General features: G+C 20.6%; 2 protein-coding genes across 2 annotated transcripts; both read right to left on the reverse strand.

Moving 5' to 3' along the window:
- Positions 1-1,723: 1,723 nt before the first annotated feature.
- Positions 1,724-18,329, reverse strand: LOC128956194 (uncharacterized). Its single transcript, XM_054301883.1, has 6 exons — positions 18,210-18,329; positions 4,986-5,762; positions 3,117-3,419; positions 2,744-2,823; positions 2,228-2,366; positions 1,724-2,059 (listed from the first exon to the last, which is right to left on the reverse strand). The coding sequence occupies exons 2-6, from the start codon at positions 5,715-5,717 to the stop codon at positions 1,724-1,726; spliced, it is 1,590 nt and encodes a 529-aa protein (XP_054157858.1). The 5' UTR covers positions 5,718-5,762; positions 18,210-18,329.
- Positions 18,330-23,712: 5,383 nt separating this feature from the next.
- Positions 23,713-26,102, reverse strand: LOC128955285 (ribonucleoside-diphosphate reductase subunit M2 B-like). The gene is made up of 5 exons (XM_054300945.1): positions 25,498-26,102; positions 25,158-25,433; positions 24,945-25,078; positions 24,412-24,859; positions 23,713-24,037 (listed from the first exon to the last, which is right to left on the reverse strand). The coding sequence occupies exons 1-5, from the start codon at positions 25,918-25,920 to the stop codon at positions 23,885-23,887; spliced, it is 1,434 nt and encodes a 477-aa protein (XP_054156920.1). The 5' UTR covers positions 25,921-26,102; the 3' UTR covers positions 23,713-23,884.
- Between the last annotated feature and the right edge of the window lie 1,694 nt (positions 26,103-27,796).

The raw sequence follows: 27,796 nt of genomic DNA on the forward strand, positions 1-27,796 counted from the left end.
TTGTTTCAAAACTTTTTTTTAATCACTTATTTCTCTCTCTCTATTTTTTTTGTGCAAAATTTTGATTTCATTAGTTTTTTCTCCGATTCATATCATATTTTTTATATAAAAAAAAATTTCATTAAAATACTATAATATATATGTGTTTTTTTATTTATTTATTTATTGTTTTTATTTTCTAATTTATTCCAAGTATTTAATTAACTAAAAAAAAAAAATTATTCACAAAATTCATTTAACTTATTATATATTTAGTTATTATATTGTAATAAATAAATTCAATATTTTTTTTCGGTTAATTAAATTCAGTTTTATTGAGTGTGTGATTTACAAAATTAATTTTTCATTAACTATTTTCAAACAAACTTTTTTTTTAAAGTTTAAATTTTTTTTTTTTTGAATGAAAGACTCGTTTCGTTATATAACATAATTATAGTAATAATAATAATAAATTCATTTATATATTTCATAACATTTTGACAATAATAATAATAATAATAATAATTAAACAGTTACTGTACTATATTTAATGTATTTTATAATTTATATATATATATACACTTTTACGGTACTTTAAATACAAAACAATTTTTCAATTAACTTTACATATAACACATAACAATCAATAGATTTATATTTTAATTTTGTTAATTCATTATAATTTATTATTAGTATTGTTATTATTATTATTATATAGATTTTTAATAATAAAATAAAATTTAAGATAAATAATTGTAAATAATTTGTGTGTTATGTTTTGTCTAATATATTTGTACGACATTTACAACAACAACAACAACAAAAATCACATTGTGTTTAAAAATTTAATTTAATTATCAATAATTTTTTTTTTTTAATAAATTATGTCAATATTTTTATAATATATGTATTTTTTTGTATAAATATTTTTGTTGTTGTTTAGCTATGATATTATGATAACAATTTTGTTTTTTTTATATATCACTATTACTTTATTAATCAATGAATTTAACAAATTTTATTAATCTATTATTTAAAAAATAGTARTTATTTTTGAAAAAAATAAATTAATTTTTTTTTTAATAATAAACTTGATATTTAGCCCTAATATGGCAAACATTAATTAATAATAATTATATTTGTGTCTAATAAACACAATAAATTTTTAAACATATTTATAACAGTTAATTAATCAATCAATCAATCATAATTGTATATATATATACATAAAATGAAGTTTTTTTTTAAAAAAATACTAAAATAATAATAGTTAAAAATATAGTTAAAAATTTAAGTAATTTTAAAAAAAAAATAAAATCACAAAAAAATGTGTAAAATAAAGTCAAACACTGTTTACTAAACAAATATGTGTAATATATTTATAAATATATTTTTTTAGTCATTAAGATTCTGTATGTAAATTAACATTAAGAATAATTAGTAATAATTTTTTTGTCACATAATAATAATAATAATATTTTCTAATTTTTAATAATAATAATAATAATAACATTGAGATTTTGTTGTTTATTATCATTTTAAATAGTAGTCACTAAATAATATTGTGATATATCAGAGTTATGGTATATATATATATATATATATATATATATAATAAAAACTTTTACAATATATATATATATCGTATAGATATATATATTATCTCATATATATATATATGTCAGTTAGTAAATATATATATATATATATATATATATATATATATATATATMKTCTACAAAAATTATAAAATAGTGCCACTTTTGTTACCGATATCACTGTCGCCGCCGCCGCCGCTATTACTACTATTATTGTTGATGGGATCAAACTCGCCGCCGCCGTCGTCGTCGGTAGTGACCACATCCGTCTGGTCGTCACCGTATTTGTACAGTGCATTACATCGGCAACATAGTAGACAGGGGGCGGCCAGTATGAACATCGGCGACGCCAATAGTATAAGTAGTCCGAAACCGGCAAATATGCCGACCACTTGGGTCCGGTGCCAGATTACCGACGCTCGCGAATGGCCCAACTTGTCCTTGCATTTGCCTTTGTCGTAGTGACGCAATAGAAAGTCGTCCTAATTTACAGGGGGTGAGGGAGGGATGGGGAGGGGATACCGGTGCCCAACAACAACAAAAAATTAATTAAATTAGATATATATATGGGTGTGGGGTACTACATTTATATTATGGGTATATATATGGGTATATATATGGGTATATATATGGGTAGTGGACAACTATACCTCCAATGAGGCCAAACAAAACCAACAAAACACGTGTTTACAGTTGCGGCACATTATCTGAGCGCAGCCCTCGTCCCTCTCGATTAGTATACAACAAAACGGACATCTCTTAATTGGCGACGACTCGTCCAACAAAACTCTATATAATTTTAAAAATTAAAATTAAAAAAAAACAAAACAATTTAATAGTAATAATAATATCGACATCAAAATAATTAGTCACCAAAAAACATCAATAATTTATTTATGAGAATATATTCAATATATATACTAATTATGAGTTAGGATTTTATTTTTTTATTTTATTTTTTTGGGTGAGAAATAAATTTTAGTTATCAAAAATTTATTTGGCTCTTAGCTAACCCATACATATATATATATATATATATATATATATATATATATATATATAGCTAATCGTGTGGTTATATATATATATATATATATATATTGATATATAAATTGATATATTTAGGGAAATAAAGAGATAAATTAATAATAAAAAAAAATACATACTCTTCTTGTGCGCTAAACTTTTTGCAGTCGACGCCCAAATGCCAGTTCCTTCGGCACGCAGAGCAAAATGTTTTATTACACTACCGGTGCCAATATATATACAGTATTATTATAAATAAAAAACAACATACAAACAAAAAAATTAATTAATATAAATAGCTATCAGAGAGAGAGAGAGAGAGAGAGACAGATAGAGAGAGACAGATAGAGAGAGACAGATAGAGAGAGATAGATAGAGAGAGAGAGACAGATAGAGAGAGACAGATAGAGAGACAGATAGAGAGAGATAGAGAGAGAGAGAGAGAGAGAGACAGATAGAGAGAGACRGATAGAGAGCACAGTTAGCTAAGAAAATAACTGRTGATGCACTTACAGTTGTACAGTAGAAAGGTATCGGCTTTTTGCTACTGTCCTTATGTTTCGAGGCCTGTCGTATATAGCATACAGTTTCGCAGTTAGGCGTCGGACACCAGGTTCGGGTCGGATCTCTTTCGATCAGCCAATTCAGTCGATAGCGTTTGTACGAGTCGTACATATCGGGCGTAACCAGTAGTTTGATTTCGCGCGACGATATCTGATTGTTTTTGGCGGTCAACTGTGGACACAGACCGTCGGGACAGCCGACAAACGATACCTTTCCGTCGCGTATCGATGTTTCGCAATATTGTGTTAAACACTGTGTGGGTGGGAGAGAGAGAGAGAGATTATTATATTAATATAAAATATATTACAACATTATATAATTATTTTTATATAATCCTATTTTGATGTTGCAATCTATATATCTATATATATATACTGTATAATATCGTTAACTAATATATAAAGTTTATTTAATTTATTTTCTTATATAMAGTATATATATATATAATAAAACTAAAACTAAAAAACAGAATATTCTTTAGAAAACAATGAAAAAAACAACTAAAAAATAAAATAAAATAATACTATTGTTATAAAAATTCTTGGAAAATCATTTTAGTTGTTGAAAACTAATTATATTTTCAAGTAATCATATATATATATATATATATATATAGTATTATTATCAGTACATATACTATGTATTTATCAAAAAAAAACAAAATTACAAAAATAGTTATTATTTAGTTARCGAACACTATTTTGTTTTTATTTTTAATATTTTTTTTAATTAGGTTTACATTTAGAGTTTTTTTCGACCAAAAAAAAAAAATAAATAATAAAACTTTTWAAAGATTTTGAAATATTCTATTTTTAAGGCATATGTTATAATAATTACTGTTATTATAATTTAGATACAATAATAATTGTAATACAAAAAAAAGAGTAAAACTTTATATTTTAATCTTTTTAAACTTTTTATTTATTTTTTATTTATTTAGACATTAAAAAAATACTCATTAAAAATTTATTTTAATCTTTTATTTTATTATTACTATTATTATTATTTAACTGYCTACACATAATAGGTTGTTTTTTTGGACCACTAAACCCTATAAATTTATTAAGTAAATAGGATTTAATAAAAAAAATATAAGTATATAAATATTTTTATATATTAAAATTTTTAGTTAAATCTAAAATAATTTGTTTCAATTTTATCCAATAATAATAATAATAATAATAATCTATAAACAGTATAATCTTTTTTTAAAAATAATTAAATTACCAAATAATGTTCATAAAAATGTAAAAATACATTTATTTAAAAAATATAGGTATATTTATTTATTATTTTTTTTAAAAAAAACCCCAATTACGGTACTAAAAATATTTTATAAAATAATTTATCTATAAATATATATATATATAATTACAGGACTAGTAATTCAAAATATATATATATATAGATATTTCAACTGTATATATAATATACAGTAAAAAAATTATCATATGATTTATCATATAAATTAAAAATAAATTAAATTAAAGTTTTATTATCTAATTAATAATAATAATTAATTAGTTAATAAAACTTTAATTTTAATTTATATGATAAATAATATTAAAATTTTATTTATTTTTTTTGTATATTATATATACAGTTGAAATATCTATTAATATATATATATTTTAAAAAAATTATTAGTCCTGTAATTATATATATATTTATAGATAAATTATTTTTTAAATAACTATTTTTTTTAATAAAATATTTTTAGTACCGTAATTGGGTTTTTTTTAAAAAAATAATAATAGATAAATATATAATTTAATAATAATAATTAATTAATTAATTAATTAATTATAAATGACTAACCGTTTTACAGAAAGCGCAACCACACGACCAGATTGAGTGCATCTCATAACTGAAACGATCGGTTAGACATAGTTTACACTTAATCCGTGTCCAGTATTTAGACGACTTCAGACTAGACTTGTTATTATGGCCGACAAATATCTGGTCATCTTTTCTTCGGTCGGGAATTTCGAGACTCGATTTGCAGATCGTTTGCCAATGTTTTCGGTTGTTGGCCGCCGATGATGATGAACAACAATCGTCTGCCAATCGGTTGTCAGCGGTGGTGGTGGTGGTGTCGACATCGAGAGCGGCATTACTGGCACCACCGCCAACACTACAGCCATTATTGTTAGCACCGGTAGACTTGTTGTTTTGTTGTGCATTAATCAGAAACTGTTGGATATCATCGAAAGAGTAGCTCTGTTTCAATAGCCGTTTAGCCGTATTCTGGCCAATGGTCTGTAATTTTTCTTTGGTTTTGTCRTTAATCTGTTTTAGTCGTCGTCTTTTTGATGCCGACGACGAGTTTTTCGATCCCCGAAACAGCCAACGAAATGTGAAAAACTTGGCCGCACTGGACATATGTCTACCATTGGTGGCCGTCTTATTGTTGTTGTTGTTGTTGTTATCCCTGTCCTGTTGTACGGTTGACTTGTATATGGGAGATGTCGGTGCCGACTGTGCGCTATCTTTAACGACTGTCACCACTGCAGTGGACAGTCCATTGTTGTTGGCACTCATACTTTGCATGACTGTACGGCTATTATCGTTCACTAAAAAAAAATTTTTTGTGACCTAAAAATTTAAATATAATTTTTAAAAACAACAAAATAATAATAATAATAATAATAGTTAATCATATTTTTTTTTATAGTAAATTACAATTAATTATAATTAAATAGCTAAAATATAAAAATTATAAAAATTAAAAATATAAAATGAATTTTAATATTATTTATATTTAATATTTAATTATTTAATAATTAAACATTGTCATAATGTTTAATTATTAAAATTAATATATATATATATATATATAATTAAATAGCTAGCTAATTGTCAATTGTGTATATTACGAAACAATTATAAATTATATACAAACTTTTTTGTTTAATAAAAAAAACATTTAATTAATTAAATTTTTTTTGTTGTTGAAAAAATTTCAATTATAAATACAATATTTTTTCAAAAATTTATTAATACGTATATTCTGTATTAATTAATTTAATAAATTAAAAATTATTACTGTATTTATAAAAAGGTAAAGTTATAATATATGATTACAAAGTCTAACATTGAATTGATATACTTTATTATTATTACATTAAATTATAACAATTTTCCACAATATATATATACGATATTAACTTTATATATATATATATATATATCAATATATAATATATATGATAATCACATTTACTGTATCACTTAAGTATAAGTAACTACAAAACTATAACTATCAGTCAATAATGTATATACTTTTTTATTTGATAATAATATAAATACAATATACTAGTATATAATAAAGTTTTTCAAAAATAAATTTTTAATCAACAATTCCTTAGTAATAAAACTCAAAGTTTTTTGTTTTGTTTGGTTGTTATTGTCAATTGATATCAAAAGTGTGTTTTATTAGAGCAAAAATTTATTTTATTATTATTAGACGACTAATTGTGTTAATATATTATTTGTGTGTTAATGTTTTAAAGATATAAATACTATATAAATAGATTAAAATCATGTATATGTTATTATAAAAGTATTAAAAGTTAGTTTAAATAAGTTTAATTATACTTAAAATTTAGTAAACATTTTATTTTATTTTTTTTGGGGACACATTGAGATAAATGTTTGTATTATCATATTATTAATATGAATAGATTATAACATAGCAAATAAGTCTATACTTTCACATAAAAATTTGAGCTCAGGTATCAAAGTACAGGTCATACTATCAGATATGCATATATATATATATATATACAGTAAGTTATATACCGTATAATATAACATACACATACACACACATACACATACACATACATACACACACATACACACACATACACACATACACACATACACACATACACACATACACACATACACATACAGTTTACATATTCAATAATGAGATAAAACACATATAAATAATATTTTTTATAAAAAAAACATTAATATATTATCAGTTAAAACTTGTATCATCCAGTCCTATCTAAACCATTTACTTACTATTATTATTATTATCATTAATAGACTCTCATTTATTAATTACAGGAAAACACACATACATTTGACACACACTAATTGCATTGACAACAAATATATTTATAATAAAAACATTTACAGTATATTAAAGATAAATGTAATTTTATTTTTTGATATAAAAGAGTTTGAATAAGAAAATTACTTTTTAATAATTTCCACTATATATATATATATATATAAATTAACATTTATGTCAATACAAATATAATAAATAGTGAAAATAAGTGAAAATACATATTCAAACACAATATTGAAAACAACTAACTATAAGATAGAAACTAATAGAGAAATGCCATTAAAATATTAAAAATACTTTTATATATATATATATATATATATACTGTATATATATGTTAGACATATAGTAGTCTAAAAAGTCATAATATATTTTTAGAGCCAAACCTTATATTATAATATTTATCACTAAAATATATCAACAAAAACCTTGAATATATGATATATATATATATAGTATATATAGTATATACCGGTATATAATATATATTTATAACTAAATAATATTTTTTTAAGACATCACTTACTCACTGAAACTGGAAAATTGTTGTCAAAAAGATTTTTATCATCAATTTTTTTACATCAATAAAATTATACGAAATAATTGCCACAAAAAAAATGTGTTAAAAGCTTTTTTATGTGCGCTTTATATACAGTATATACCGGTATATATATACTAAACAAAAAAAACAAAACAAAAAAAATCATATAAAATGTACATTTTTTAGATAATATTTTCATTGCATAACTTATAATTCAATTCAAATTATTGGTATATTTGTATTACGTATTGTTAAAGTAGTAATAAAAATAGACTTTGAATATGAAAAACAATTTATTGTATTATTTTTAGTATTTAATATCAAATTTCACCTTTTTTATATTTAGTATATATATATATTTATGTTATATAAAATTATTTTGAATTAATTAATTAATTTGACGTTTTTATGCTAAAAATAGCATTTACAGAATATTCTGTATTAAAGTTCAGTAAATATCAAATAATATTTATTATTTTTTTTTATTAAATTCTTAATTAAAAAATATTTATATCTAAATATTAAATTTCAATTATCAAATCTATAGTATAATAATAATAATGTTGAATAAGATTTTATTAGAAATTCATTTATAATAATACTAAGACATTGTCATAGTTTTATATAATAAATTATATATATATATATATATATAAATGTAATTTAAATAACTAAATAAATAACATATATAAATTATTTATAAAAACACACACACATATATATAAACGTGTTTTTATATTATTAATACTATAATAAAATACTGATATATTATATTATTTTTTTAAAAAATTTAATGTTATACAAGTTAATAGTTATTTTTTATTTACAATAAGATTTAGATCTGTAATATTAAACTAATATTTTATTCAATTTTTTTTAATAATCATATAATAATGTTTCTATATATATATACTCTATTTTACATAAATAAGTTTTTTTTAATTAATATTAATATTACATAATTTTAATTTAACGTCAATATACTGTATATACATATAGATTTATTAGTATTATAAACAAAAATATTATTGTTTTTAAAAATCTATTAAAAAACATTTAGTAATGTTGATTGACATTAACATTAAACTTTCAATTAATTTTTTTTTAAATGTAATTTACATAAAACTTACACAAATATACAAATATAGTTCAAGTGTTTTTTTTAATGCTAAATAAAATTAATTAAATAATAATTATCTAAATAAATTAATTAACAAAAAATAAATAAATTTATTTATATATTATACAAATATAATTTATATAATAATAATGTTTTGACATTTATTTGTCATAAACACTACACATTATTATACATGTTTGAAAAAATAACATTGATTTTATAATAATGTTTATACAGTATATTTGTTTGCATTATTATTATTATTATTATTATTATGTATACTGTATAATGTATTCAAAAAATTTTATTAATAGATTTTTTTATTACAACATAATGTATAAGATATTTAATACTATTGTTAAATTTAATCAATATTTTTATTTGAATCAGATTACAGATATTGACAAAATATATTATAAATATTGTTTAATTTTTTTTATAAAAATTATAAATTTTTAATGTATATAAAACACATTTTTATATTTATAATGAATATTATTAGTAATTATTTATACCGATATATATATATATAAATTTATATAATGCTTATCTATTCATGAATATTAGATTATATACAGTATATATGATTTAAATAATTTATTATTAATATAATATTAATATAATATGAAAATTTTTCGTTCATATGTTTCGCTAAATCAAAAAATAATTATTGATTTATTTAAGTATTTATCCGACAAAAAAAACATTCAATAAAGTATATTATAAATGCATTGAAAAAACCAAATTAAATGTAAATATTTTTTTTTAAACATATTATATAAATATACATAATATGATTGAATTTAACAGCAAATAAGATAAAATAAATGAAAACATTTTAAAATATAAATGTAAATATATTTAAATATATTTTATTATATATTTCTTTGAAAATATTATTATGTAAAATAAAAGTGAAATTTAGATTTTATATATTTTTGTGACCTTTTTTAAAAAAAAATAAAAATTATAGTTATTATCATTTAGATCGTATAATCAGTTTTTTTATAAAAAGGATAAAATTTTAATAATAATAATAATATTTATTTATTTATTTCATTGGCCCCATATGTGTGTATGTATTTTGAAATAAAATAACAAATTATTTCAAAATCAGTTTTCAATAAATTAAAAATTTAAAAAAAACATTATAATTAATTTAACATAAATAATAACATATTTTCAAAAAATAAATTATTTTTTTTAAAAAACATTATTAAGTTTTATAAATTATATTACAATTGCTTATATTTATATACAGTATATAACAATTTTTAAAAAAAAATAATTGAAGTCTAAAAAACAATTAACTTAATATTTTTTTTTTAGTTAATTGTTAATTAAATCGATAATTAGAATTTTTTTTGTATCAATTAGTAGTATCGATAATATAGACAACAAATTATAAATATTTTATTTAATATGTAATAATACTCAATAATCTAATATTAGTTTTAGTATTTAATTATTTATTTTTTAAAAAATCATTCATTCATCTATCAATTTATTTAATTTTAATAAACATCACAATATGGTGTTAATGTATAATTGAAAATCAATACTAATTAGACTATATTGTAATAAAAAACAAAAAATTGTTTTTAATATTAAATATGATATCGATTTTTGTTGTTGTCGTTATTGCATTGAAATAATTATAATTATATTAAATTACATATATATATATGATATTAAAGTAAAAACACTATATATATATATATTCAAATATATTAAATTATAAATATTTAACCAACAAATCATAATACAAATACCATTATTACATACAGTAATAATACTATTTAATTAATATTTGGTTACATATTTAATGGACACAAAAATTAATCTATAAATATAGAGACTTTAAATGTAAACAATTTTTTCACTTAATTTTTAAAATCAAAATTTAAAATCAAAAGTTTTTTTTTACTTTAAAATTATATGAATATATTATAAATAAATAATACTAAATACTATCTCACTTGACCTAAATTAACTGTAAATTTTAAATGTTATATTTCAAGTTAATACAAAAAAAATAATAATGTTAAGATTTATTAATAGTCTAGTTTACATTGGCATATTAAAATTTAATTATTATTATTATTATTATTTAAAATATAAATTTAACTTAATGAAAAATTATAATTTAATTAATTAAAAATTTTGTTTGCAAAATAAATATTTTTCTAAAAACATCATATATTTTAATAAAATATAATTTTTTTAAAAAAATAACTACTAAATTATGTTCAATATATATATAATGTTTTTAAATTATATATTATGTCACAAATGTTAAGGTCATAAACATTATTAATTGCATAATTGTATATTATTTTTTAAATTTTTAAAAATTTTTTTTACTTATAAAAATTTACAATTTATTAATAATAATAATAATAATTACTTCATCGCTGTACGTATTAATCAATTAAACAATTATATACAGTAATTGATTTCATGGATATAATTATWTTKTTATTTTGTTWTGTTWTGTTTTGTTATTATAATTTATATAATATGTAACTAATTAGCCCCAAAAAAAATAATACAATAGACATAATAAGCTGCTTATATACAATACAAATAATAATAATAATAATAATTTATTTAAAAAACAATGATATAATTAGCAATTAAGTTTGAATGATTAAACAATAATGCAATAGAGTTTATAAAATATTAATAATAAATAATGTTTTTTTAAATAATAATAAAAAAACACATTCATTTATTATTAATATTAATTATATATAAAAAAAATTTAATTACTCATAATTTTTTTTACTACAGTATTATTATTATTATTATATTGTATTTTTTTAATAATGAAAATAATTATGACAATAATATAGCTGTAATCATAATATATTTATTACATTAAATTGTGTATAAATATGATATACCATTGTTTTTTTTAATTGKTAATATTTGTAAAATATGATAAAACAAAAAATTTATTTAAATAACACTATCATATGATAATGAAAGTGCAAATTCCACCTTGCTGCAAATTATTTAAATGTAAACAATTATAATWATAATAATAATACTGTAATAAAAAAAATGTTGCTAGATAATATATATATTTTTTAGGGTGCCTCACAAAACAACTAACTAAACACATATATATATAATATATATTATATATTATACAACAATATGTATAATAATAATAATAAAATTTTATTTATAGCCTAAAAAAATTTATAGATAATATTGTACAGTAATGTCATTTATAATATAATAATAAAAAATAAAATATTAGCTAATAATTACTATAATTTATTTTTATTGTATACTAGAAATTACTGTTGTATTTTTATTTGTATATAGAAATTAATTCAATGTTTTTTTTATATGTATTAGTTATCGATAAGTTATATTATATATATATATAATATTGTTTTATATAATGTATATATATATATATACTGTATATTATATATATGTTTTACATTTGATATTTAAAAAATACAAACAGGAAATCATGTGTACTGTGATTATACAAAAATAATTGTGATTTTTACTGGTATTTAGTGCAACAATAGATATATATATATTGATTAATAATAATAAATAAAATAATAGAAATTATATCACAGTTTGACGTTTGGTTTTTTGAAATTAGATCACAAAATTGAATTACAAATGAATTATAAAAAACAAAACAAAATAACAAAATAAATTGTTAAACAAATGTTTTAATTTGAAGAAAAACAAACATAAATTATAATATAGTCTATAATTGTTTGTATAGGATGTCTATGATATTGTTTTTTTTTTGAAATATCATTTAATACAATGTAATATATTATATATATATATATATATAGTATACTAATAATACAAATGAAATAGTATTTATCAAAAACCTGTAGTTTATTTCATTTTCAATGTCAACGAAAGTAAATTGTTTTCTCTATATTTGTTTGTTTGTTTGTAAATGAATTTTATTAATGTGTCGAAAATAAAGAGAGAGAGAGAGAGAGAGAGAGAGAGAGAGAGAGAGAGAGAGTAAAAAATACTCTAATATATTGTAGTTTTAATCTTATGTAGAAAGATATATATATATATATATATATATATATATACTGTATATATAGTCTAAATAAATTGATAGACAGCTTAAAAAACAAGTTTACAATAAGCCTTTCAAAATTAGTTATACAAATAAAATTAATAGATATATATATATATATTGTTTATTTTATTATATCATCTCTTAAATGGACATTAATTTTAATGAAATACATAAAAAAATATATATTTGTTGTTATACTAAAAGAAATATTTTTATTCATATTATTTTATAGTGATTTTTAAAAAACAAAAATATTTAATATATTTAATAAATGTTATAATAAAATAAAATTAATTCAGTAGCAAATATTTTATTATTGTTTTTTTTTTTAAAAATTTCCTAACAATTGTTTTACACGATTTTGTTGACATAAAACTATAAATAATAAAACTAAATAATAAAATAAATAAATAATATGACAAACCGTATCGCAATTCATAAATTTAAATTAAAAAAAATAATAATAAATAAATTATATATACTTTTATTTTGTATTAAATTCCATATTTGGTAATCAATATATATATATATATATATATATATATATATATATATATAATACAATACTTAGTAAAACAATAGCAAAAAAATATAAAATATCTAATAATCAGCAAAAAAAATCATATATTTTTTTGTGATGACTAACAATATAAAAATGTGTGTTTATGTGTAAATTATAGATATATATATATTGTTGTAGATTTAATTAAATATATAAAATAAAACAATAGATGAGAAATTTTTTCTGCTTATTATAGTATTAAATATTTTTTTTTTGCTTTTGATTTATAACATATTTTTTTAACATTTATATTGAATTATTATTATTATTATTATTAGTTTCCAACATAATAGTGTCGATTTAATTAAATTCAATAAAAAAAACTAAAATAAATTATTTAATTAATTGAATTATTTAATGTCAGTGTTTAAAAAATTAATTGTTTGTGACTATCATATGATATATGTATTAAAATAATAATAATAATAATAAAATTTTTTAGACAAAAAGTATTTCAAATTGACATTAAAATATATTACTCTCTCAATGACATCATTATATTTAATTTAATTTATTAGAAATTTGAGTTATTTTTATACACAAATAGTAGTGTCTCTACTAAAAAACCAATTATTCAATAAAAAATAATAAAAATATATTTTTCTTTATATATATATATATATATATATATATATATATATATATATATATATATATATATATATATATATCTATTATATTAGATTAGATTTTAAGACATATTGCTTTAGGATATATATAATATTGAATTTAATACCCATTGACACAATGATCTGTATTGTATAATATATATATATATTTATTCAATATATATATTAACTGTATATTATATATATAAATTTTTTGGTAAAATTCACAAAAATATTGTTAAAATGATTTATTATTTTATGCTTAAAGTAAAAATAAAAATGAAAGTTGTTTTTCAACTTTTTATTTTAAATTATTATTATTATTATCGTTTGAATGTATATATATATTGTAGTTTAAAAGTTTATATAATAATTTTTTTAAAGTTTTAAATGTAATAATTATATTCAAAAAAAAAATTTAAGATAATAATTACTATATTATATGCGTTAAAAAATTACATTAAATTTTTGTTGTTAACATAAAACTATAAATTATTATACAAAATGCTTAAATAAGTTAAATAAATTTTTCAAAAAAAAATTCAATTATTTTAGTAATCAATTGACTAATAATCACTAAACTATACATTTAATTAAAAAATTTATTGGTTTATTTCATTTTTGTTTGTTTGTTGTATTACTTATTTTAAATTATAATTTATATTATTATTATTATTATTATTATTACACTATTAGAAAAAACATATTTAAAAATATAGAAAAATGTTGTAAATATAATTTCAATATATATATATAATATATTATATTATCAATAATATAAATGTTTATGTAATATAAATAATTGATAATATATACTACATATGTATTTTCTGGGCTCAAAAAAATATTTGCAATATTTGTTTTTTTTTAAAAGTAAATAATTTTATTTAATAAAGTTAAAAGCATTTTAAATTATTTTTTTTATTATTATACCTAGTATGTTATTTTTAAAAAAAATATATATATAAATTAATATTTATTTTTGATATAATGTTAACAAATACAGTCAAACACAGTATTAGTTGAACCAAAAAAATAGTGTTTAAACAGTAAAAACAATTTTTTGTTTAAAAATATACTTTTTCAACAAATATATATTATAAATATATTATATTTTTTGTGTTATCAAATATCGACAAAACAATATTAATAACTTATTTAATAAGTAAATAAAAAAAATAAATAAAAATCACACATATTTTATTCAATATACTGTAAATACAGTATTATTATTATTATTATTAATAAAAATAATTAATAGAAAAAATTATTATTTATTTATCTAAACTCATCATAAAAGTTATCATTGAATATGTGTGTAAACAACTTATAAAACTTTTTTTATTAGTTAATTACATTTTTTGTTGAAATTTCAAAATAGTTTTTTTTAAATATATATATATAATATATATATTATACAATGTTAGGCACTCTTAGGCATTCAAAAAGGGTTGCCCTCAAAAAACAAAACTAACTGTCCCAAATTAAATATATATATATATAATTAAAAATATTATATATATATATACTGTATATATATATGGGAGTATAATTATATACATTGTATATTATTTAACTACTTATATATATATATATATATATATTTCAAGGCAATTGTCTCAAACTACTAACTGATGAAAATGTTTTATTATATATATATATATATATATATTAAATACAGGTTTTTTTGTTTTGTTAATAATAAGATAAAAACATAGAAACAAATAATAATATTTAAAAAAATCTCAAATCTGATGTTTCTTATGATAGCTTAAAAAAATAATTTAAAAGACACTAATACTGTATATAAAAATTTTTAATTTATTATTATTTTTTTTTTTTGGGTACAAAAACCTTGTATTTTTTGAAACAATGTTTTATGTAAAACGTTTTTACAACTAATACTGTATATTATATTTGAAAATTAAAAAATAAAAACTCAAATAAAACGAGTATTGGTTTTCATAAATAATAATAATAATAATAATTTGAAAAAACACTTGAAATGATATAAAATAAATATAAGATATAATAATAATAAAAAAGTACAGAAAAAGTTGAATATCTTGAACTTATTTTTTTTATTATAAAGTTTTTAATTATAATAAAAAAAAGTTTTTGAGACCTTATTTTTTAAATTACAAAAATATTTTTCGAAAAATTAAAAATTAAATGTTTTTGTTAATGAGATTTTCTAAATATGATATTAATATTAATATTAGTATTATTATTATTACTGTTAATAATGTAAATAAATTTTTAGTATAACTAAATTATTTATTTTTTTGTGTGGATTTAATTAGCTTTCAATTTTGTTTATACATATTTTTGTTGATTTTGTTGGTATAATGAAACACATATTGTATTTATAATAAACATATATTTTACGTATACATATATATATATGATAATATTATACACTGTATAATAATAAACCTATTTATTTGCAATTTTGTGATAATATTGATAATATAATAAATCTAATAACTTATGTAATTAAGAGTATATACTGTAAGTATACAGTTAGTTAAATTATAATTTAATATATATATACAGTATATTTAGCATATAATTTGTTTAAATCAAAAATATAAAAATTGTTTAATTTGATATCATTTTTATTAAACAGTTATATAATATTATTATTATTAACCATATGTAACAAAATTTCATAATGTAAATAACAAAATTTATATATTGCATAAACATTAAAGTATATATATATATATATTTAATCACAAAACTGATTTATTTATTTATTATTATTATTATTATTATTAGGAGATAGATAACAAATTTACTGGGAAACAAAATAAAACAAAACAAAACAAAAATTTTATCCATAAATAAACATTAAATTTTTATAAACTAGCTATAAATTATTTAAAGAAAAAATAAATAAACATAAGTAGAGAGAGTGAGAGAGAGAGTGTGTGTGAGAGAGAGAGAGAGAGAGAGAGAGAGAGAGAGAGAGAGAGAGAGAGAGAGAGAGAGAGACTACAGTTGTATGTGTCATACAAGTGTCTGTCTCCCCTCCTATATAACAGGGACACCCTATCTCTCTCTCTCTCTCTCTCTCTCTCTCTCTCTCTCTCTCTCTCTGTCTCTCTCTGTCTCACTCTGTCTCTCTGTCTCTCTCTCTCTCTGTCTCTCTCTCTCTCTCTCTAATCATATGATTTGAAAAATTTCTGGATATCTCATAATGTTTTATTTTTTTCAAGCATTTCTCAATTATACAGATAACTGTAGTAAATATATATATATATACTGTGTATATATATTTATATACAATTTTTATTAGTGATAATTTACAACAGAGTTCATTGATGTCAATATTCTAAAGTTCACTTACTTTCAATAAAAATTATCTAGATTCAATTTTAATAATAACAAAATTAAATTACCTTGGCACTCTAGCCAATTAAATCAAATATAATATATAATATACAAGTATATATATGCACTATGTTTGTTACTAAGATGATATAATTAATAATAATAAAAATGAAAAATAAAATAATTATATTATTATTATTGTTATATTCTTTTAAATAATTTTATTTAAATAAAAACAATTAAATTATTTAATTTTCTAACTAATTAATTCAATAGCATTTTAATTAGCGGGTAATATATATATATATATATATATATATATATAGATTTAAAAATAGTGAAATACATGTATACTTTATTTTTTTAAGATACATGTATTGCATTATATATATATATATATATATATATATATATATATATATATATATATATATATATATATATATATATATATATATATATATATTTAGTATCAAGGTATGTTTTTGTTGAATAATATATTAAATAATTAATAATAATAAATTTTTATATATATCAACAACAACAAAAAACGATTAATTTTTATAATAAATCATTATTTTTTTTATTATTATTATACTATCGTATATACAGTATATAAATACAACTTATAAGTCTATTAATAATATTATAGTAAATAAATATATATATAAAAAATAAAATAAAAATCATTGAATATTACTTACTAGTAATAAATGAGTCCAATAAATGGCATTAACGGATCAAAATTCATTCAATATATGGCACATTAGGTCTTAATAATGATATTATTTTGTTGTTGTTGTTGTTGTTGTTATAATAGTGGAAACATTAGATAATTTATAAAATAAAAATATAATATATATATAATATATTAATAATAATAATACTAACAAACATACACTAAATAAATATCATTTATTATATTATTATTATTATTATTTACATTTTTTTTATTATTAAATAAACTAATTATTATTTGATTATAATTATTAAAATTTAATTAATTATAATAAAATAAACACAAAATCATATATATATATATATATATATATAAATAATTGATTAAGAATTTATGCGATTATTATTATTATTTGAAAATAAAATAAATGTGCAGAAAATAAATATATAAAAAAATATATTTAAATTTAATATTAATATTATATGTCTCTGATTATCATATTGTCGATCAAATCAAAATAAAATAAAATAAAAAATTATATCAACAAAAATAATAATAATAAAATTATTATATTAATTATATTTTTCTTTTAACAAAAAATTATTTATATATATATTTAATATCATATAATAATAATAATGTCTTTCATTGAATATGAAGTGTGATGTTATGTGTGTTTCATATGTTGTGTTCAAACATATACTCACTGTAATAGTAATGATAGTATAGACTTGTATAGTGAGAGTGTGTGTGAGTTTGTATGTATGTATGTGTGTGTGTGTGTGTGTGTGTGTGTGTGTGTGTGTGTGTGTGTGTGTGTGTGTGTGTGTGTGTGTGTGTGTGTGTGTATACTGTATAGACATTCATAGAAAAAGGCATTCCATGCCTTACCCAAGGCTTACATAACACACACACATATACAGTATATACACTATACTAATGTATATGTATATGGAATGGTAGGTATATATACTGTACAATAACATACAGTATATATATACTGGTTTTTACTATATGTTTAGTATCAGGGTTAAGCAAGGTTTTGGATTTTAGGGGGGTAGACCGGGGTAAAATTTACAAAATTCTCAAAAAATCTTGGGGGGGGGTATTGGGTGGGGTAAGATTTTTATTGCATTTTTAAACGGCAATTTTTTCAAAAATCCAAAATCAAGGGGGGGGGGGGTCTAGAGAAAATTCCCTAAAAATTCCTTAAGTTCCCGAATATTCCCATGTAAATTCAATAAAATTCCCACAAGTTCCCGTATAAATTCCCGGGAAAATAGGTAAAATTTCCAAAAATATAAAAAAAAACTAAAAAAACTTAAAAATTAACAAAAATTTAAATTTTAACAAAAAATAAATATTTTTTAAAAAATTTTTTTAAAATTAATAAAAACTTAAATTTTAACAAAAAAAATAAAATAATGTATTTAAGATTTAAAAATAGTTGATAAAAGCATTAATGATACACTATGAGTTATTTTTAGTATTTTAATAATTTTTAACTTTTAACATAATTAATTTTTTAAACAATACTTAATGTTTATAGTTTGTTATATATTTTTATTTTTATACAAATACTGACTGAATACTACTTATTTAACTCAAATTTCGTTAAAGTTTAATTATATTAAGTACAAAATTGAAAATATTTTTAAATTTTTTATTTAAAATTTAAAAATTATTAATAAAAACATAAGTATTTATTGTTTTATTAACTTCTTAAACTTATATTTAAATTGTAATATGATTACTCTTTTCAACAAATAGGTAATTTTTAATTTTTTAGTTTATTTTAATTAAAATAATGTTATTTTTTGATGACTTTTAACGTTATTTTAACTATTTTTAATCAATAATTAGATTTTTATAAATATTAAAAACATAAAAACACTTACTAAAATAGTATCAACTAAAATTAAAATTTTTATAAATTTCAAAAAAATTTTCGGCGCCTTCGGCGCCGAAATTTTAGGGGGGGGGTCATTTCTCCTCGTTTTTAAGCGACAATTTTTTCAATTTGGTCAAAAAGTCTGGGGGGTAAAATCCCAATTTCTCGATCTTAGGGGGGGGGGGTATTTTGGCCTTACCCCCCCCTACCCCCCCCTTACTTAACCCTGGTTTAGTATATATTTTTTTATAGCTATACTACAGTACTTTTTATTTATATCTATATTTATATATATATATATATAATTACAAACATATCTATATATATTGTGTGTGTGTATATGAGAGAGAGAGAGAGAGAGAGAGAGAGAGAGAGAGAGAGAGAGAGAGAGAGAGAGAGAGGATTTTGTAGTTATGTTATCACTATATATATATAATTATATATATATATAAAGTATATATCACTCTAAGAGCACGTGAAAACAATATGAATCACCCATTTATAGGTAACAGTGCTCTCATACTGGTATTGTTGGTGAAGGACGCCATGAATTTAGACTTTTCCTCAATTTTTTWTTATTATTATTATTATTATTGTTTAGCGCCAATTAACTAAAACAATTAGTAATCAGAAAATATTAATTATTATTTATTAAATATTTTTTTTTCGTTTTTATATGGGTTGAGGAAGTTTTTATGGTTTTTATTGTATATATTTATTTTTTATAAAAAAATAAATTGTTGGTGATAGGTATAATTTTGGGCACATAACAAAAATGTGACCTGCGTAATTTTATATGTTTTTGTTGGTTGTCTAGTGACGCAACACACACACATACACACACACACACTCACACAACACATACATATACATACATACACACACATACATACACACACATACATACATACACATACACATACACATACACATACACATACACATACACATACACATACACATACACATACACATACACATACACATACACATACACATACACATACACATACACATACACATACACATACACATACACATACACATACACACACACACACACACACACACACACACACACACACACACACACACACACACACACACACACTTACATACACACACACATACATATATATCTATATATATACTATTAATACTCTCTCTCCCTCTCTCTCTCTCTCTCTCTCTCTCTCTCTCTCTCTCTCTCCATCCCTACCCCCTCTCCCCCTATGTCTATGTATAGAAGGAGTGGCCAATTCTGTATATATTTTTATAATGTCTCCAATAATTCTCTATTTGAATACAGTGTGTCTCTCAATAATAATATTATAATGATTTATACATATCTATGTTTTATTTATATGCCATTAAACACAATCAATATTAATATACATGTATATACAGTATTGATAGTATTCATACATTTTATATCATATATATATATAATAATTGACATTATAATTATTATTCTATAAAAATTTATATATTGGTAATTATTGAATTGAATATAAAAATTATTATTATTTGGATGTTATTAATAATTATTAAAAACTTATTATTATTATTATTATTACCACATAATGTTACTATTAAATAGTAACATTATTTATCCAGGTTTTTTTTATTAGCCATCACAAATTATTGCTTATAAAAGTCATATAAAACACACAAAATAACACAAACAACTTATAAGTTTTTATTGTCATATAATTTATATTTTTATATTAGTATAATAATAATAATATCAATAATATATTGTTTGCTTATGTCAACATATGTTAGTATAGATTTTTTTGTGTATATAATAATTTTTTATAACTTATAAAAAAAAATTGTTAATAGTTTTTTTGGGATGTTATTAAATATATTTTATGTATAGTATATAATACAGTATATACTATATATCAATATATATATATAATAAGTTTTATTATTTATTTAATAATCAACAAGTTAATTATTTAGACAATAATAAGTATACTAACAAAACAATTATATACTACTACTACTACTACTACTACTACTACTACTACTACTACTACTACTAATAATAATAATAATAATAATAATAATAATAATAATAATAATAATAATAATAATAATAATAATAATAATAATAATAATTCAATAACATTCATGTTATTAACATTGAAAAACATAATATCATATAAATTGTTTATTATCTATGAACAAAAATAATTATATATATATATATATATATAAATATCTATATACAGTATAATAAAATACTTTATATATATATATAYAYACATAAAAAWTTTATGTATAATTTTTTATATATTWATATYYKGTTATAAAAATTATAGTTTATGTAATATTTTAAAAAAAAATTTATTACCCGTAAATAATTTATAGCAATATGAATATATTATAATACTATACAGTAATTATTATACAAATTATGGTTAATTTATAATTTTAATTTAAGTAAAATTTAAAAAAAATTACCTAGTTTGTTATCATTATTTATTAACAACAACAAATTTATCAGGGTGTATTTTTGAATCAAGTAATTTACTRRTATTTAAAACATTATATTATCATATTTACATAAAAATAATAATCTGATAGTATAATTRAAAAWTTTGTTTTTCCCTAATATTATTACTTTTTAAATTTTATTTTTAGATGATTTAGCATATTATTTGTTTATAAAAACCATAATTAGGTAATCAATAGATATATTTAYACATATTTGATAACAATTTTTTKTTGGTTAGACTTTAGTCGTAAACAAATCAAACAGTATATAACATACAGTTTAATAACGTGTTTATTAGAAAATATTAATATAATATTTTTAATAATAAGTAATAAATTTATCCCTAAGTTTGCCAAATAAACAAATAAATGTTTTTTAAAAATCAATTAAACAAATATAATTTTTAGTAATAATATTTTTATTTAGTTATTATTTTATGTATTAAAAATAATTTATATAAAAAACTTTTTTGTTTTTTGATATATCTATTAAATTATAATGAATAGATTTCGCTATTATAATAATTAATTGTATTTTTTTTGTTTATCATTTAATAGAATATAATTTAAAATAATTATAAATCAAATTTTAAAAAAATTACTTTAAATTTAGTTTTATAAACAATAAATATATAAAATAATAGTTAAGTTATATATATATATATAGTATATTTGTCTTCAAATTTTATAAACATATGAAATCATTGTTTTTAAAAAACATTACTTTAAAGTATATRAATAACAAAAAGATTCCGTAAATTTKCATAAATTTAAAAATTACATAAAAATTATAACAGTTTTGATCAAATCATAACAAATATTATAAAACTAATTAAAATATTTATATATAATAATTACAATTAARATTGACAAACAAATTAAAAAAAACGCACAATTTTTTGTTAGTGAATTGAAAATCACATAAAAATCAATTCAAGCAACAAAACTGTTGATTGAATTTGATTTTTTTGAAGACAAATAWATACTATTAACTACATTACGGTAATATTCAATTGAAATTGTCGGACAAATTATATGAATAACACAACACAACAAAAATGATAATAAATTGTAATTCAATTAATTAGATAAAAGATTATCATTTGGATGCAAAAAAATGAGGAGTTTTTTTATGATAAAAAAAATACTAATTAATGAAAACATTTCAATAGGTWTTATGTAATGAAATGGATATATAATATTGTGATATATTGATCGATAAAAATGATGGCACCAGTAGATGATTATCAATTGTCATCGATGGTWTAGACACCATCAACAACAACAACAACGTTTTTTTTATCTTAAAAGTCGGCGTCGAGAACAAACTTGTGATCCTCTTTGTTRGACATAACACCGCTCTTCTGATATTCGCCGACACGCTTCTCGAAGAAGTTGGTCTTTCCTTCCAGCGATATCTGTTCCATGAAATCAAACGGATTGGTACTGTTGTAGTACTGTATATATAAAAAAAACAATCAAAAAAWAATWAATTAAAAACCAATTATTAGTATTTTTAAAAACTCATTGTTCAATAGCTRATCCCTTTCTCTCTCTCTCTCTCTCTYTGTTTCTCTCTCTCTCTCTTTGTTTCTCTTTTTTTCTCTCTCTCTCTTTGTTTCTCTTTTTCTCTCTCTCTTTGTTTGTCTCTCTCTCATTCTCTCTCTCTCTATCTATCTTTATCTCTCTCTCTCTTACTTTTTTTCTCTCTCTCTTTGTTTCTCTCTCTCTCTTTGTTTGTCTCTCTCTCATTCTCTCTCTCTCTCTATCTATCTTTTTTTCTCTCTCTCTCTTTGTYTCTCTYTCTCTCTCTCTCTGGAGGAACTCATACCTTGGGAACACCCAATTCGCTTAGTAGACGGTCGGCAACGTATTCAATATACTGTTTCATTAGATCACAATTCATGCCAATCAAGTTGACGGGCAGGGCATCGGTYAGGAAYTCCTGTTCAATACTAACGGCCTCTTTGACTATCTGCAGGACACGATCGTTCGGGGGCTTATCGACAATATGGCGGAACAGTAGACAAGCAAAGTCACAGTGAAGACCTTCGTCACGGCTGATCAGTTCATTGCTGAACGTCAGGCCAGGCATTAGTCCGCGTTTTTTCAGCCAGAATATCGATGCAAACGAACCGCTAAAGAATATGCCTTCGACTGATGCGAACGCAACCAATCGTTCGGGGAAAGTGGCCGTCGCTGACGATGTCCAGGCCATAGCCCAGTTGGCCTTTTTCTTGACGCACGGCAACGTCTCGATGGCATTGAATAGAAAATTACTATGAAATTGAATAACAAATTAGACGACGATTAGATCCCTATATTTTAAGACTATAATAATACTAATTGGTATAATTGACATACCGTTCCTCGGGTTCAGTAATATAAGTATTGATTAGCAGTGAATACATTTCCGAATGAATGTTTTCGATGGCTATCTGAAAGCCATAGAAACAACGGGCTTCGGTAACCTGTATTTCCCGAATAAATCGTTCGGCCTATGAATTATCATGAGGACAGTTATCAAAACTATAGTTATTAAACAATTGCCGTAAACATCAATGTCTTTTAAAATACCAGATTTTCGTTGACAATACCATCAGAGGCGGCAAAAAAGGCCAACACATGCGATATAAAGTGTTTTTCTTTTGAATTCAATTTTTTCCAGTCCTTCAGATCGCGGGACAGATCCACTTCTTCGACCGTCCAGAACGAMGCTTCTGCCTGTTTGTACATCTGCCAGATGTCTGGGTATTCAATGGGAAATATCACAAATCGGGATCCGTTTTCCCGAAGTAACGGTTCGGTAGCGGCGGCGGTCAATCGGATATCTTCGAAACCTTTGATCGGCGGCTAAATTTTGGTGACAAAATCATCAATAAACTAATGATGCAATCGATGGCCAAATATCTCTTACCATTTCATCCGAGTCCACCGCAACAATCTTCTTGCCGTTTGTGGTGGTGGTCTTGAGATCTCCGCCGCCGGCAATGCTCTCGGCTGTGACAACTGCATCGGTGGCCACAATCTTGCCGTTTGTGGTGGTGGTCTTGAGATCTCCGCCGCCGGCAATGCTCTCGGCTGTGACAACTGCATCGGTGGCCACAATCTTGCCGTTTGTGGTGGTGGTCTTGAGATCTCCTCCGCCACCGGCGGCTATACCATCGGCTGTGACAACTGCATTGGTGGTCACAATCTTGCCGTTTGTGGTCTTGAGATCTCCGCCGCCACCGCCACTGGCGGCTATACCATCGGCTGTGTTGGCCACAGTTTTTACCGATAATTTCATCGCATCGGCGGCCGTTGTATTGTTATGACTACTGACTGGCGTCGGACTCATTGTCTTATTATTATTATTATTATAATTATCGGTAAAACAATTGATGAGATTTTTTAAATTTTAAAACAACAAAAAATAAATTAAATAATGAAATGATTTAATGATTAATTAGTTTTAATAAAAACTTTAGATTTTTTTTTTAAAAACAAATCAATGAATTGAATGAATGAATGATTTGTAATGAAATGTAATGAAAGTGTAAGTCATAGACAATAACACACAATGTTTTTGGTTATGATTTGCGCCAAAAAAATTTCTCAACACTTTATATACACTGCAATGCATTGAAAACAAATAGCAGTCAAAWCAGTAATACAGTAAACACCATTGTATGGGAAACATAATGCAATAATTATACCATTGATTTTTGTTTAAATAAAAAATTATTTAATTAATAAATCAAAAAAATCAAGAAATGTTTTTTAATTAATTAATTTTTCATATATTTTATTACACAAATAATAATAATAATAATAAATTATATTTATGTATAATATGTTATATATATATAACTAGTTTTGTGTGTATATGTATACTGATTTCACCCCAGTTTTATCAGTTAAACTGATTATTATTATTATTATTATTATTATTATTATTATTATTAATACCACTATATTTTGCCGCTATTTTTAGTTTACACTATTAATACTACASTAATATTAAACAYACGTAATGTTTGTATAGATATATTAATATTATTAATACAGTATATACTGTAGTATATATTATACAGTTTACTATAGCATTGCGTTTATCAAATTTAGYAATTGGTAATTTTCAAAAATAATTTTTTTTTTTAAACAGTTTATGTTAAAACTGGTAATAAATAGCATTGCATCAAAATAAAATTTTGTATTGGTTAATTTTCAAAAAAAAAAACAATTTTTTTGAACTACCCTATTATTAGTATTATTATTATTATTATTGCTARTTTGTTATTGTAGTTATATTTGATTATATTTTAATAATGCCAATTCTAATGAAATAGGTTTATTGCATTACCTAGATGAATTATTTATTTTTTTTGGTGATTAATTATCTTGAATTAAATACTATGTAATATTTATTGGGGGGGGGGTTAAAAATTTTGTACTAGTAATTAATTAATAATTTTAATAATTAAACTGTATTTCATTAAAATAATTAATACAAAAATTTTCGTAAATTATTTATAACTATAGCGTAAATAATTTGGCTAATAATTTATAATTAAAAAAATATAATACAAATTATTTTACTAATATTATAACCTATTAACTGCTAACTAAATTTAATTGCTGTTTGTAATTGTAATTGTAATTTAAGCTGCTAAATTTATTTATTTTAATTAAATTATTAGTAAAAAATATAGAATTAGAAATAATAATTAAAATTTACTATTTAATAATTTTTTAAAAAATATTAATTACTATTTATTTAATTATTAATAAATATTTAAACAAAATTTAACAGTTTGTTAAAACTGGTAATATTGCCATTGCATTGCATCAAAATCAAATTTTCTATTGGTTAATTTTCAAAAAACAATTTTTTTTGAACTACCCTATTATTATTATTATTTAGTTGTTATTATTGCTAGTTTATTATTGTAGTTATATTTTAATTGCCAATTCTAATGAAAATCTATTGCATTAGGCGTTGTACACATATTACGTTCGCACTTGAGGGGAGGGGGGGTTAGCCAAAGCGAACTTTTGCGAACGAGGGGGAGGGGAGGGGTATAGTCTTTAAGAACGTTCGCATTTAGATAATATTTTATTTCTTGTGGTGGGGGGGGGGTAGCGGTTAGGGACATGCGAACGTAATTTTTTTAGATAACTACATGCGAACAATTGCGAACATAGGGGAGGGAGGGGGTCTAAATTTCTTAAAA

This window comes from Oppia nitens, unplaced genomic scaffold (genome assembly GCF_028296485.1).
Source record: "Oppia nitens isolate AA-2021 unplaced genomic scaffold, nextdenovo-longstitch-racon4-pilon3 scaffold12_pilon_pilon_pilon, whole genome shotgun sequence".
NCBI classification, from domain to species: Eukaryota; Metazoa; Arthropoda; class Arachnida; order Sarcoptiformes; family Oppiidae; genus Oppia; species Oppia nitens.